General features: G+C 35.8%; 1 protein-coding gene across 3 annotated transcripts in view; it reads left to right on the top strand.

Annotated features, from left to right (window-relative positions):
• The window catches only part of UGGT1 (UDP-glucose glycoprotein glucosyltransferase 1), a 123,180-nt gene that overhangs the window by 6,436 nt on the left and 103,416 nt on the right, over positions 1–13,328 (top strand). For all 3 annotated transcript variants that reach the window (XR_004807140.2, XM_035702386.1, XM_025436005.2), the window contains exons 3-4: positions 3,594–3,676; positions 4,978–5,108. Coding sequence is in view for 2 of the 3 variants with exons in the window: in XM_035702386.1 (XP_035558279.1) it covers positions 3,594–3,676; positions 4,978–5,108 (214 nt within the window). In the remaining variant the exon portion in view is untranslated. The remainder of the gene's footprint in view (positions 1–3,593; positions 3,677–4,977; positions 5,109–13,328) is intronic.

Raw genomic sequence — 13,328 nt, 5'->3', positions numbered from 1 at the left:
TGTTTATAATATAATTAATCAGATACCCCTCTTTTGGTCAGTTTTTTGTTTATAGAGAGGAACTTATTTTTGTATCTGAAGTAATATATAGCTAGGACTTCTAGAGAATAGTTCTAAAGTATAAATTTAGGTAGATTGAATGTCAAGCAGTTGGTAAATCTCAGATTCTGATAGTGCTAGAAATTTGAACTGTTGCATTACTTTACTTAATTTTGGTCTTTGTACTCTTCAACTTAGAATTATGTCTTCTAACATTTCCTCCTTTTAATCCCTAGAAAAATGTGAATGAAGAGTTTTTGTTATGTTGACTGTAGTTATGAATAGCTGCATCTCCTAAGGAAACAGCTTCATTTGGTATTGATAAGAAGGCCAGTGGGAAAATAGGACTTGTAGGACCTGATTTTGGCTTGCTGAGGAGCCTCATGGGCTTTTTGCTGATCAGCACTCTCTGTGCCTCCCTTTTCTCAGCAATAAAATGGCCAAAAGAAAGAATTCCTACTGCATTTATTTCATAGCAGGGTTACAATCTGATCAATGGGTTCCAGTATCAGAACTTTATTAGATAGAGGATAGTTATAAAAGTTAAGTGACCAAAGGTTGTTTGACATCTAAACTGCCTGAGCCGGGACTTAGCTGAACTCTTTTCCCCACAATCCTATTTTGGATGATTTGTCTGGTATAAATCTAAGTGTTTGAGATTTACTGTCACTTTCTAAATAATTTTGTGTAGTTAACTGTAACAGATGTTTTATAATACTCTGCTTGACATTCCTTAGTTCCACTCGGTTGTTCTCACACTAATTTTTTGGTTTTTGTCTCATTGTCTCAGAAGATTCTTATGGTACATACTTATGGGACTTTTGAAAAAGTATGTTAAAACTGTCAGCCTTAATTAATCCACTTTTTTTTTTCTGTTTCTTTGATCTCTGTGAAGTGGATAGTGTATACCACTTCCTTCACCAACTTTTCCTCTCACAAACATTGCCCCTTTTCATAATTTCCTGGCCATTTGCCATTTTGGTTGGTTATTTTTAGTTCTCTTCTGTGGCTATTTGCAGACAGTTTGCCAAGGTAATGGGACATTTAGGCAACTCAGAAATAAGTTGTGCATATTTGAAATCCTCAATATTTACCTCCAGAGTTAGCTGAGGCCACCATTCTTCCCTCCCAGGTCCATGGCAGACATCAGTGGCGGATCACAGCACCGTCCATCTGAGTGAGGGTGATGGGACAGAATATTTTTCTACATATTGAGGCATGCGGCTACCACAGATATTTTGCCTTCCCTGTATCTAGCCCTTAGGGACTAAAAATATTCCCATGTATATTTTTAGATTAGGCGTGATCCTGTTGAAGCGGTTGTAGCTTTCTGGTTGTTCATGAAGTGATACATATTTAATTGAAGTAGAACACTGAATATGTTTTGAACAGCCATAGTGACTAACAAATATTGTATAAGTAAAGTAGTATTAAAATTGAAACCAATAATCATTTATTGAGCACTAGATACTATAATGGCCCAAGAATGCAGCATGATAGAGATAAATCAAATAGATTTGAGTTTGCATTCCAGAATTTTCATTTGCTATCTCTGTGCCCTTAAGCAAATCAGTAACCTCTCTGAGTTGTAGTTTTATTCTAAAAATGGTTATAACTCAGAATGGCTTTGAGGCTTTAAGGACATGGGTGAATATGCCAAGCATAGTGCCTGTTACATAGTATGCCCTCCTTAAATATTCATTTCCCTTCCCTTTCTAGTTCTGTATGGAAGGAAGACGAGTTCTGATCTCCAACAACTTTGGAAATCTAGAAAACAAGTTTGCTACCAGATTTATGCTATCTGGTGGACATTCAGGTGGTTTATAGTTTTTTTTTTTTCTTTTGCCATAATTGAAAACTTTTTATTGTGATCTTTCAAAACATTTGTAAGTGGAGAGAGTGTGGTACGTATAATGTGCTCTCCCTCTACCTGTCACCCAGTTTTAGCAATTATCAACAGAAGTCCAGTAATCTATCACCATCACTGCTACCCTCCTCCCTTATCCTACTGGAATATTTTAAAACAAATCCTACACATCATATAATTTCATCTGAAAAACTATAGATGTTTTACTCAATGGAATAAGAAGCTAAAAAAAAAAAAAGAAAAGCAAACAAACTGAATTATATTGTAAACAGATGGCAGCGTTCCTTTTAATAATATCTTGTATTGTTCTTACTGTTTTTGGATTAATTCAGTGGATCTAGTAATTAATTTTCTTAAGACTGTTTGAAACTTAGATGTTGTAAGACTTATTTATGCAGTGGGATGAAGAAGAATGTGTGTTTCAAGTTTTCTTGTAATTATATGAAGAGCATATATGTATTTGTACATGGCCTTTACGTGGAGGGCCTTAGCTTCAGTGAATTCTTCTCACCATTACAACCTTTGAGTGTATTATCCCTTCCCTGTCTTCCACAAACTTATCTTGTAGACGCAGCTTTAATTAATTAATTTAGTGTTTATTTGCATATTACAATCTATTTGTCTTAGTATCTGTTTTCTTAGACCACAAGCTATTATAAGGCTAGTATGTTTTTCTTAGTTACTAGAAAGCCTAGAAAAATTCCACATTCAAGGAGGTACTAAAGTATTTAATACATTATGATAATGGGTATTTTCAGAAACCTATTTTTAGAGAGGCTGTGTATTACCAGGAAATGTTTCTTATTTTTCCCATATTTCTGTGTCTAGCTGTGGAGTAGAGTGAGAGTTGTACATCCCAGTGTTGGCAAGTAATGGGAAAGTCTTCCTTTGGCTAGGTAAGCTGAGATCCAGATCTGTAGTTTGCTTTAAGAAGTGAAAGATCACGCCTACATTGGTATTCTATCTCAGAGAAGAGAACCAATTGACATGAATCATTCAATCAGTACATGTGTTTTCTTTTAGGGATTTTATACTCTCCAATGAAAGGAAATTTAGAATGGCCATTATTTTAGATCTGTAAAGTCAAGAAAAAATGAAAGTGGTATTAAGTTCTAAGAACTTTATTAAACTGAAATTTGGTAATCTTGAAAATTTGGATTTATGGATGTTAAAAGATTACAACATGCTGCCTTTAGTCTCCTAGAGATTTTTCTAGGGTTCATATTTTCCTTGGGAGAATCTTAGGCAAAACATATTTTTTTGTTCTTTATGAAGTCTTTCAGAAAATAAATGAGCAGAACTAGTACCAGAATTATCAGTTCTTAATTCTGCTTCTACTACCAGCAGCATTATCACAAAACAGGGTTTCATAAGCTTTATTTATATTGGGACTCCCTTCTTGTTACATTAATCCAGGTTTCTTAAGGAATACCTATTAAGCTATTAATAGAGTAAGTGAATAAGTTACTAATAAGCTAATTAGTTATAAATAGCCAATACGCTAATAAGACTTGCTTATCATTAGGATATATATTATACATGCTTGTGTATAATATATGTTATAAAAGCCAAACTGTGGACATTTGTATACTTAAAAACCTCTTTTTGCTCTCTTTTGTAATGTAACTTATATTAGAGGATTTTATTAAGTTATTTTATTTCTGATATTTCCTCCCTTTTCTCCCAGTGAGTTTTTAGCAGAAGACAGTCAAGAGAAATTTTGGAATTTTGTAGAAGCCAGTCAAAATATTGGATCATCTGATCATCACGGTAAAATTGAAGCAAATGCTTCTTTGACTTTGGTATCTGGGAAAATGTTAGGAAAAAACGCTCTCTTTCATAGTATTTGTGGCATGGCAATTAATGGAAAACGTTTTTATTTTTAATGACTAGAGCTGTGATGGTAGCCTGCAGAGCCAATACAAACTAATACTTCCTTCTGAAGCAGTTTATAACTTCTCCTATAAGTACTGTTTCTTCCCCACTTTGTCTTTGTTCTTTTGTGTTCTTTTATTAGAAGTGCTGTATAAATGTTTTGTAGAAGTCAAATTCATTTAAAATCATTTAGTATTAACATAATTACCATCAGTTTTGATTCCCTTTTTCTTTTGTTATGAATTAACTATACAACTTACCTGTTATCTGTTAGGTTTATTATCATTAATTTAGTGCCATTCACAATGTTTCCCGTTAAGCCTGCCAGTCACCCACAACTTGAGTGTCAAGGTATCAAATTCAGGACAATGTAAACTGTATCACTTGGAGGCTGTTAGTAGTTAAGTTTTTGGGGAGTCAAAGTTATACATGGACTTTTGACTGTGGGGCAGTTGATGCCTCTAAACTATGTTCAGGGGTCAACTGCCGGTTGTTTTGTACCTTGCACTTTAAGAATATATCCTGGGGATTTTTTCATACTGGTACATGTAACTTTTCTCCCCTCTGATAGTTTGTTTCAATTGTTTAAATATGCTTCTCCCCAAACTACCATTTCCTTAATATCCTTTAATACTTTGTACTTCTCATTATACAGCTCAGTTTTGTTGGGTTATTGATTAAGTAATAAACATGTTAGCATTGGGGATACAAAGATACGTTTGAGCCCCTCTTGGGGCTCAAGAACTATTTTGGGAGGGGTGGATAGTGAATAAATAATTTAGTATCTGATGTGATAAGTGAAAGAGGTAAGCAGAGAAATATTAAGGGACCAAAGAAGAGATGTACTTGGTCCAGTGAGGCATGGGGTAGGGATTGGGAGTGACTTTGCAGAGTGAGTAATGTCATAACTGAATTCTTCCAGTGGAGATTAAGTAGAAGTTAGTCATCCAGGTAAGTGGGACACTTGCAGTCCAGGTAGAGGGAATAGTGTGAAAAAAGGAAAGAAGAGAGGAAGAGTCCAATTACTTTGTGTACTCTAGGGAATTCTAAGCATTTGACAATAGTTCAAGATAGGATAGTGGTAAAATTTTGCCATCATATACCTTTGTAACACATAGCTTTATACTTTGTGAACTATCTTATTTGGGTATGTCTAGTCCTATATAGTTACTTTGGTTAATTTGTTCCTTTGACAGGTACTGATTATTCCTATTATCATGCAATACTGGAAACTGCATTTCAGTTTCTGTCCCCTCTACAGCAGAATTTGTTGAAATTTTGTCTGTCCCTTCATTCTTACTCGGCTACAATTCAAGCCTTCCAGCAGGTAAGTTCAGTGCTTAGAGATAACAGTATTTTTTAGGGGTTGTATAACATGATGATTGGATATATTGGGGTTGTCCTGGCATTGTGTTACAGAGCTATAATTTTTCTGTGTGAAATTTCTGACGATTTATGATTTGTTTATAAATAGAAAGCAAAGCTGACATTAGATCTTCAGATCACAGGTGTTTTTATTATTTATTTATTTATTTATTTATTTTTTAATAACATAATTTTGTATTGGTGTTCAATTTACCAACATACAGAATAACACCCAGTGCTCATCCCGTCAAGTGTCCCCCTCAGTGCCCGTCACCCACTCACCCCCACCCCCCGCCCTCCTCCCCTGCCACCACCCCTAGTTCGTTTCCCAGAGTTAGGAGTCTTTATGTTCTGTCTCCCTTTCTGATATTTCCCACACATTTCTTCTCCCTTCCCTTATATTCCCTTTCACTATTATTTATATTCCCCAAATGAATGAGAACATACACTGTTTGTCCTTCTCCGATTGACTCATTTCACTCAGCATAATACCCTCCAGTTCCATCCACGTTGAAGCAAATGGTGGGTATTTGTCGTTTCTAATGGCTGAGGAATCTTCCATTGTATACATAAACCACATCTTCTTTATCCATTCATCTTTCGATGGACACCGAGGCTCCTTCCACAGTTTGGCTATTGTGGACATTCCTGCTATAAACATCGGGGTACAGGTGTCCCAGCGTTTCATTGCATCTGAATCTTTGGGGTAAATCCCCAGCAGTGCAATTGCTGGGTCGTAGGGCAGGTCTATTTTTAACTCTTTGAGGAACCTCCACACAGTTTTCCAGAGTGGCTGCACCAGTTCACATTCCCACCAACAGTGTAAGAGGGTTCCCTTTTCTCCGCATCCTCTCCAACATTTGTTGTTTCCTGCCTTGTTAATTTTCCCCATTCTCACTGGTGGTATCTCATTGTGGTTTTGATTTGTATTTCCCTGATGGCAAGTGATGCAGAGCATTTTCTCATGTGCATGTTGGCCATGTCTATGTCTTCCTCTCACAGGTGTTTTTAAATAAAAAAACATAATTTGCACTCATTTTCATTTAAGAAGAAAGAAAAAATATCCACACAAAGACGAAACTACCAGACTTCATTTATACAACACAGCATAGGAGGTATAGTCTTGCTAAACCAATTGACTGTAAATCTGGATCACAGCCTTTAGATCTAAAGTTCACAGGAAAAAAAAAAGTTCACAGGAAATACAGGGGATGGGAAATATGAAGCAGGATCACAGGGGTAATAGGAAAATCCAGAATGTAGGAGACTTTGTAGTAAAATAGTCTATTACTTCAACAAATATGTTATGAGGAAAGAAAAGAAGGAAGGAAAAACTTCAAGGGAGACTTAAAATATGTATCTGCTTAATGCAGTGTGTGGATCTTGTTGGAATTTGAGTTGAACCAGACTCTCCTTGTATAAAAAAAAAAGTGAGAGACTCAAAGATGAGCACATACTGATCATATATTTGATGTAAAAGAAATGTTAATTTTAAAATCACTATTTTATTATAAAATAAAGTAGGCATAGAAAACCACTCACATGAATTATATTGTGTAATGAATTTTTGCAAAGTGAGCACTTGTAATTTTCCCCCAGATCAAGAAGTAGAGCTTAGCCAGGCCCTCTGGCAGCCTACCCTTCTTGTGCTCTGCTCTCATTACAGCCACATTTCACCCTCAACAGGAACTACTTTATCAACCTCTGTTGAAATGACTTGCTGTGTTTCTTTATCATTATGTTGTCTAAGAGTGCATATCTACACAGTAATTTAGTATTGCTCAGTTTTAAAAATTTTGATAATGTTTTTGGTGGGTGGTGCTGAATTTATAGGTTCTTCCTCTCTTTTCTTTGAGTGACACGAGCTGTTGGCCCTGTAAATTTTTTCAGTCTGTATTTTGGTGATCACATACTCATGATGCAGTTCAGCTTTTTTTGTCCTCTGTTTTTTGCAAATTGGCAGCTGATCCAGAGGCTCAATGAGAATTGTGGCTTTTTTCCCCTTCGGCAAGTGTATAGGTAGTACACTGTTTCATTAGGAGACCTCTTTGATTTAGCAGCCATTACTGCTCTGTGCTTAATCTATTAATTCTTTATGTTGTAAAGTGGTGACTCTCATTCTTGTGTTGTTGTTCCTGGAATATGGATTTAAAGAGGTACCTCTCCTCACCTGGTACTGTTCACATGGGGATGGCAGAGTACATGCTTGATTCTTTCCTGTTGTTTACCAGGTTTTTGAATGAGTTTGATTCACTAGCATCTTTTTATTTTAACCATTTAAGTTTTTTAAAAAATTGTTTATTTATTCATGAGAGACAGAGAGAGAGAGAGAGAGAGAGAGAGGCAGAAACACAGGCAGAGGGAGAGAAGCAGGCTCCATGCAGGGAGCTCGACGTGGGGGACTCAATCCCAGGTCTCCAGGATCACGCCCTGAGCTGAAGGCGGCGCTAAACCACTGAGCCACCCGGGCTGCCCAACCATTTAGTTTTTTGGTTCAACTTTTTTTTTTTTTATTGTGGGAAAATGTACATAATGTAAGATTTATCATCTTGGCTGTTAATTTAAGTGTACAGTTCAGTGGTATTCAGGACATTCTTATTGTACAAGCATCACCACCATGCATCTTCAGAACTCCTTTCATCTTGCTACACTGAAACTATATACTTCTCAAATAATAACTTCCCATCCCCCATACCCACCCTTCCCATCCCTGGTAACCATCATTCTACTTTCTATCTCTGAGTTTGCCCATTTTGAATACCTCCTTCAAGTGGAATCATAATGGTGTTTGTCTTTTTGTGTCTGGCTTATTTCACATAGCATAATGTTTTTAAGGTTCATCCATGTGTGGCATGTATCAAAATTTAATTTCTTTGTATAACTGAATAATACTCCATTGGATGTATAGAACACATTTGATTATGTATGTCCTCTGTTGATGGACATTTGGATTGTTTCTGGCTTTGGCTATTGTGAATAATGCTGCTTGGAACATTGGTTTATGACTCTGTATTCAGTTCTTTTGGGTGTGTACAAAAGAGCATAATTCATGGATCCTGTGGCAATTCTGTGTTTAACATTTTAAGAATTACCAAACTTTTTCACAGCAGCTGCACCATTTTACATTATCACCAGTAATGCTCCAGGATTTCACTTTTTCCACATACTTCCCAACACTTTATTTTCTGTGTTTTTGATAATAGCTGCCCTCATGGATAGGAAGTTGTGTCTTGTGGTTTTGACTTTCATTTCCCTAGTGACCAAGGATGTGGGGCTTTTGTCCTTATTGGCCATCTGTGTATCTTCTCTGGAGATTTGCCCATTATTTGTTTTTACCTGTTTCTCAGGTAGATTATTTGTTTTTGTGTTGTGGTAGGGTTTTTTTTTTTTTTTTATATATACATTGGGTTTTTAGTCACTTACCAGATATATGCTTTTCAAATATTTTCTCATGTTCTATGGGTTGTGTTTTCACTGTTGATGGTGTTCACTGATAGACAAAATTTAAAATTTTGATGAAATCTGATTTATCAATTTTTTCTTTTGTTGCCTGTGCTTTTGGTATTATATCCAAAAATCATTACCAAATCCAATGTATGAAACTATGTTTTCTTCTATAGTTCTGTAGTTACTGTATTAGCTCTCAAGTTAGGTCTTTGATCCATTTTGAAATAGTTTTTTTTTTCTTTTTTTTTTTTTTGAATTAATTTTTGTATATGGTATAGAATAAGAGTCCATCTTCATTCTTTTGCATGTAGATACCTAGTTTTCCCAGCACCATTTGTCAAGAGACTGTCCTTTTTCTCTGGAATGGTCTTGGCACCCTTGTTGAAAATCAGTTGACTGTATAATATGATGGTTTATTTTTGGAGTCTTTATTCTATTTCATTGGTTTATATATCTTTATTTATGAAAGTACTATACTGTTTTGAATGCTGAGCTTTGTGTTAATTTTGGAAAACAAAGTATGAGTCTTCTACTGAGTCCTTTTGATGCCATGCTGGTAGTCTTTGATTGCTTCCTTCCTATCTGATATGTAAGTAGTTTCAGATTTATCTTGTATATCTCTGGCCCTAGATTTGAGATCAGTTATTTGTCTAAGAGGCTAATTAAAGTTCTTTGTTTATCTGTTTGTTGTTTTCTTTGGTGGAAATGGTATTTTAAGAGCCCAGTGAAAGCACTAGGGGTATTCATTGCAAATGGGTAGGTCATTGTTCTTAGGCCTTTTAAATGGATAGAGGTAGGAAGTGACTACAGGTATCTAAAGGCAAAATATATAAAGCTATGTATAGATGAAATACTTCATGAGTTCATACTGATTTTCCAATTCAAATTTAGGACTACTTTGTTATATCTTTATTCTTCCACACTAAGAATATTAGTTCTCAAAGTTATAAGGGATGATAGAATTAAACTATCTTATGGTTTACTTGTTTTATCCACATTACATACGCAGTAACCTTAATAACAGTAGTCATACCGTTTCCACAATTATGTTTCCTTTCCCCTTCCCTTACCCTTTTCCTTTCATTTCTGTTCTGTTCCATTTTTGAGTAGGCTTCATGCTGGGTGTGGAGCCCAAGGCAGGGCTTGAACTGAGATTAAGACCTGAGCTGAGAACAAGAGTCAGACTGAGAAGCCAACTATGCGCCTCCACAATTACATTTCCTATAAACAGTTAAAAATTTTTCTTTTGGCATAATGATTGCCATTTTCCCTTCTCCCATTTAAAAAAGTGAATATATTCTACCTAGAACATAGATATTTCATATTATACTTTACCCTTCAACACTCATTTAGTTGTAGTTCTATAAATAATTTATATCTTAATGCTCCCCACTAGTCCTTTTGCCACATGTCTCTAGTCAGTTGGCTTTTCTTTTTTTTTTTTTCTTTTCAGTTGGCTTTTCTGATTCTTGCTTCTGGTAGATTGCTCAAGAAGGGCTCAGGGGAACAATGTTTCCTCAGTTTTGCATGTTTATATATGTTAGATATAAACTCCTTAGTTTATATCTTCTTTCTTTGACTAAAACCAATTTCCTTTCCTTTTCCTTTTCCTTTTCCTTTTCCTTTTCCTTTTCCTTTCCTTTCCTTTCCTTTCCTTTCCTTTCCTTTCCTTTCCTTTCCTTTTCTTTTCTTTTTTCTTTTCTTTTCTTTTCTTCTTTTCTTTTCCCTCCCTCCCTCCCTCCTTTCTTTCTTTTCTTTTCTTTTCTTTTCTTTTCTTTCTTTCTTTCTTTCTTTCTTCTTTCTTTCTTTCTTTCTTTCTTTCTTTCTTTCTTTCTTTCTTTCTTTCTTTCTTTCACTTATTTATTCATGAAAGACACACACAGAGAGAGGCAGAGACACAGGGAGAGGGAGAAGCAGGCTCCATGCAGGGAGCCTGATGCGGGACTGGATCCTGGGACTCCAGGATCGCACCCTGGGCGGAAGGCAGGCACTAAACTGCTGAGCCACCCAGGGATCCCCCTGAATTTCATTTTCTTTTAGCATAAAATCTTTCTGCAGAAAGTTGTATGATAATCTGATTTTCTTTCCCTTAAAGTCTCTTGCTCTTTTTGTCTAGAGGCCCAAAGAATTTTTAATATTTCTTCAAAGTCATAATTTATTAGAATAAAGCTTATACTTTATAGCTGGAATATAGCTTATACTAAATTCTAGTAAATTATGACTTTGAAGAAATTTGAAGAGTGATTATTCTGGGTTATTATTCCCAGGTATCCAGTATGTTCTTACTAATTCAGAGTTTCAGATCATTTTTTATTTCAAGAAATTTTTTTAAAAACTTAAAATAGTTTGTTTTAGTCCCTTGTTTTGGAATTCATATTATCTCTATGTTGAATTTTCTTTGCTTAGTTTCATTGTCACTTTCTCTGAATTGCTTTCTCTTTTCTTTCTTTTTTTTTAAAAAGATTTTATTTATTTATTCATGAGAGAGACACACAGAGAGAGAGATAGGCAGAGACAGGCAGAGGGAGAAGCAGGATCCATGCAGGGAGCCCAATGCAGGTCTCGATCCCTGCACCCTGGGGTCATGCCCTGAGCCAAAGGTAGATGCTCAACCGTTGAGCCACCCAGGTGTCCCTATTTCTTTATCATTTTAAAATATTTTCTCTTTTCATCTTCTGTTTTTCTTAAGTCATTACTTCTCATGTTTGTTTTTGTGCCCCTTCTAGTTTAATTTTCATTTCTACGCTGATTTTTCTTTTACAAATTTTCTCTTTAATCTTTCACCTTCACCTCACTTCTGAGTTTTTCCAATTCTGCCTTAGGTTCTTAAAGAAGAACCTAAAAGCAGAATCATGTCTAATACGATTTTCTTGATATATTTTAACTTGTTTGAAATAGTAGTTCATATCTATTTTTTTAAAAGATTTTATTTATTCATGAGAGACAGGGAGAGAGAGAGAGAGAGAGAGAGAGAGAGGCAGAGACACAGGCTCCATGCAGGGAGCCCAACGTGGACTCGATCCCGGGTCTCCAGAATCAGGCCCTGGGCTGAAGGTGGCGCTAAACTGCTTAGCCACCCAGGCTGTCCTCACATCTGTTTTTTGGCTGTGTATTTCTGACATGGCTTTATTGAGTATGGCTGTGCTGTCCAATATGGTAGCCAGCAGCCATGTGTCAGTATTTAAATTTAAATAAGTTAAGATTAAATGAAATAAATTTAGCTCTTCAGTTGCATCAGCCAAATTTTAAGTGTTTGATGGTCACTGGTGGCAAGTGCTACCACATTGGACAGTGTGGATATAGATTTCTGTTGTTGCTGAAATTTCTCTTGTACGGTCTTCATCTATAAAGATAAGGATGTTACTCTATTTCTCCTTCCAATCTTTTCTTAGCTTTGTGAGGGATTTGACATTGGGACTTTTCTGCTCCTTCTGATGTGAAATGGGTTTTCCTGTACTTTTAAAGGTTGGCATGGCTCCCTCTTCTGTTTATTTTAGGTAGTGTTAAAAAACATGGTGGCTTTAAAAAAAAAATGGTGGTATGGTTTTTGAGATTTCCTCTGTTCCCCTCCTGCCCTTTCATTGGACTTTCTCTTTAGTTGTCTTAATATCTCTCTGCTATTCAAGTTTTGTTGTACCCTCAGCAGCTTCTCCTTACAATGGGGCCCTGTCCTAGCAGGTACTCCTAGCTTGTGAGTTTTGAGAGTTCAGAGCAGCTAAATTGCACTAAGCCCTTTAACCTTTTCATGGGCCTCCTTGTGCTCACCTGGTACTAGATTGAACAAATGCGTTGGCCCACCATACTTTGCAGTGAAAACCTGTTGGCTGTTTTGTTTTTTGTTGTCAGGATCATCAAAATTTCTGTTATTAAAACATCCCTCTGCTTTCTTCTCTATGGCATCTGATACCTGCAGGTCTTATGTCATAGGGATATTTTTTCGCATTCATTTTGTCATAGTGTGATCCATTGACTAACTAGTTGCTCTGTTGTAATGAGGGAGCTTGGGAAAATTGAAAAACTATTGCCAGTTGTCATCTATGCAGAATTTTATTCCTTTTTAAAAGTGTGATAATGAGGTATTTAAAAAAAACTTTTATTGAGATAAACTGAACATTACAAATGAAATGTTATTTGGGATCTTGTCAAAGTGATCCATCCATTGGAGTGTGGCAGGAAGGTGGATGAAGTAAGATTGGCCATGAGTTGATAATACTGAAGCTGGGTCCTGGATACAGGGGAGTTTATCATACTATTCTTTTCTTTGTCTTTGTAAGTTTTATAACTCATAAAAAAAAATCAAGACTGTAATGAAAAGATTTCATGTCAGTTTTTCATGGCAAGCTTTCCATTTCTATATCTCTGGATTATTTCTCTTAAATTTATAATTAATAGAAAAGGACATCTTAATATTATTGTATTACGTAAATGACATCAGTGCACACAACATTGCTTGTCATTATATCCTTTGTTTTCCCATCTCATTGTACTCACTCTTCTCACTGTGCCTCTCATTAGAAAGTTGCAGCTTGACTCATCTCATGCATTGGCATTTATGCATATTCACTTAAAATAAACTTATGTCTCATTCAACCTTTCCCTGAAATATCTTACTATGCTTTGTAGATAATTTTACCTTTTGTCTACATTCCTTTTTAGATCCAGGTTACTTATTTATTTAAAAGATTTTATCTATTTATTTGAGAGAGAGAGAGCGAGAGAGCATGCACACAAATGG

Source organism: Canis lupus, chromosome 19 (genome assembly GCF_003254725.2).
Source record: "Canis lupus dingo isolate Sandy chromosome 19, ASM325472v2, whole genome shotgun sequence".
NCBI classification, from domain to species: domain Eukaryota; kingdom Metazoa; phylum Chordata; class Mammalia; order Carnivora; family Canidae; genus Canis; species Canis lupus.
The sequence above is the reverse complement of the archived record's forward strand: the minus strand, read 5'-3'. Positions and strand labels throughout refer to the sequence as shown.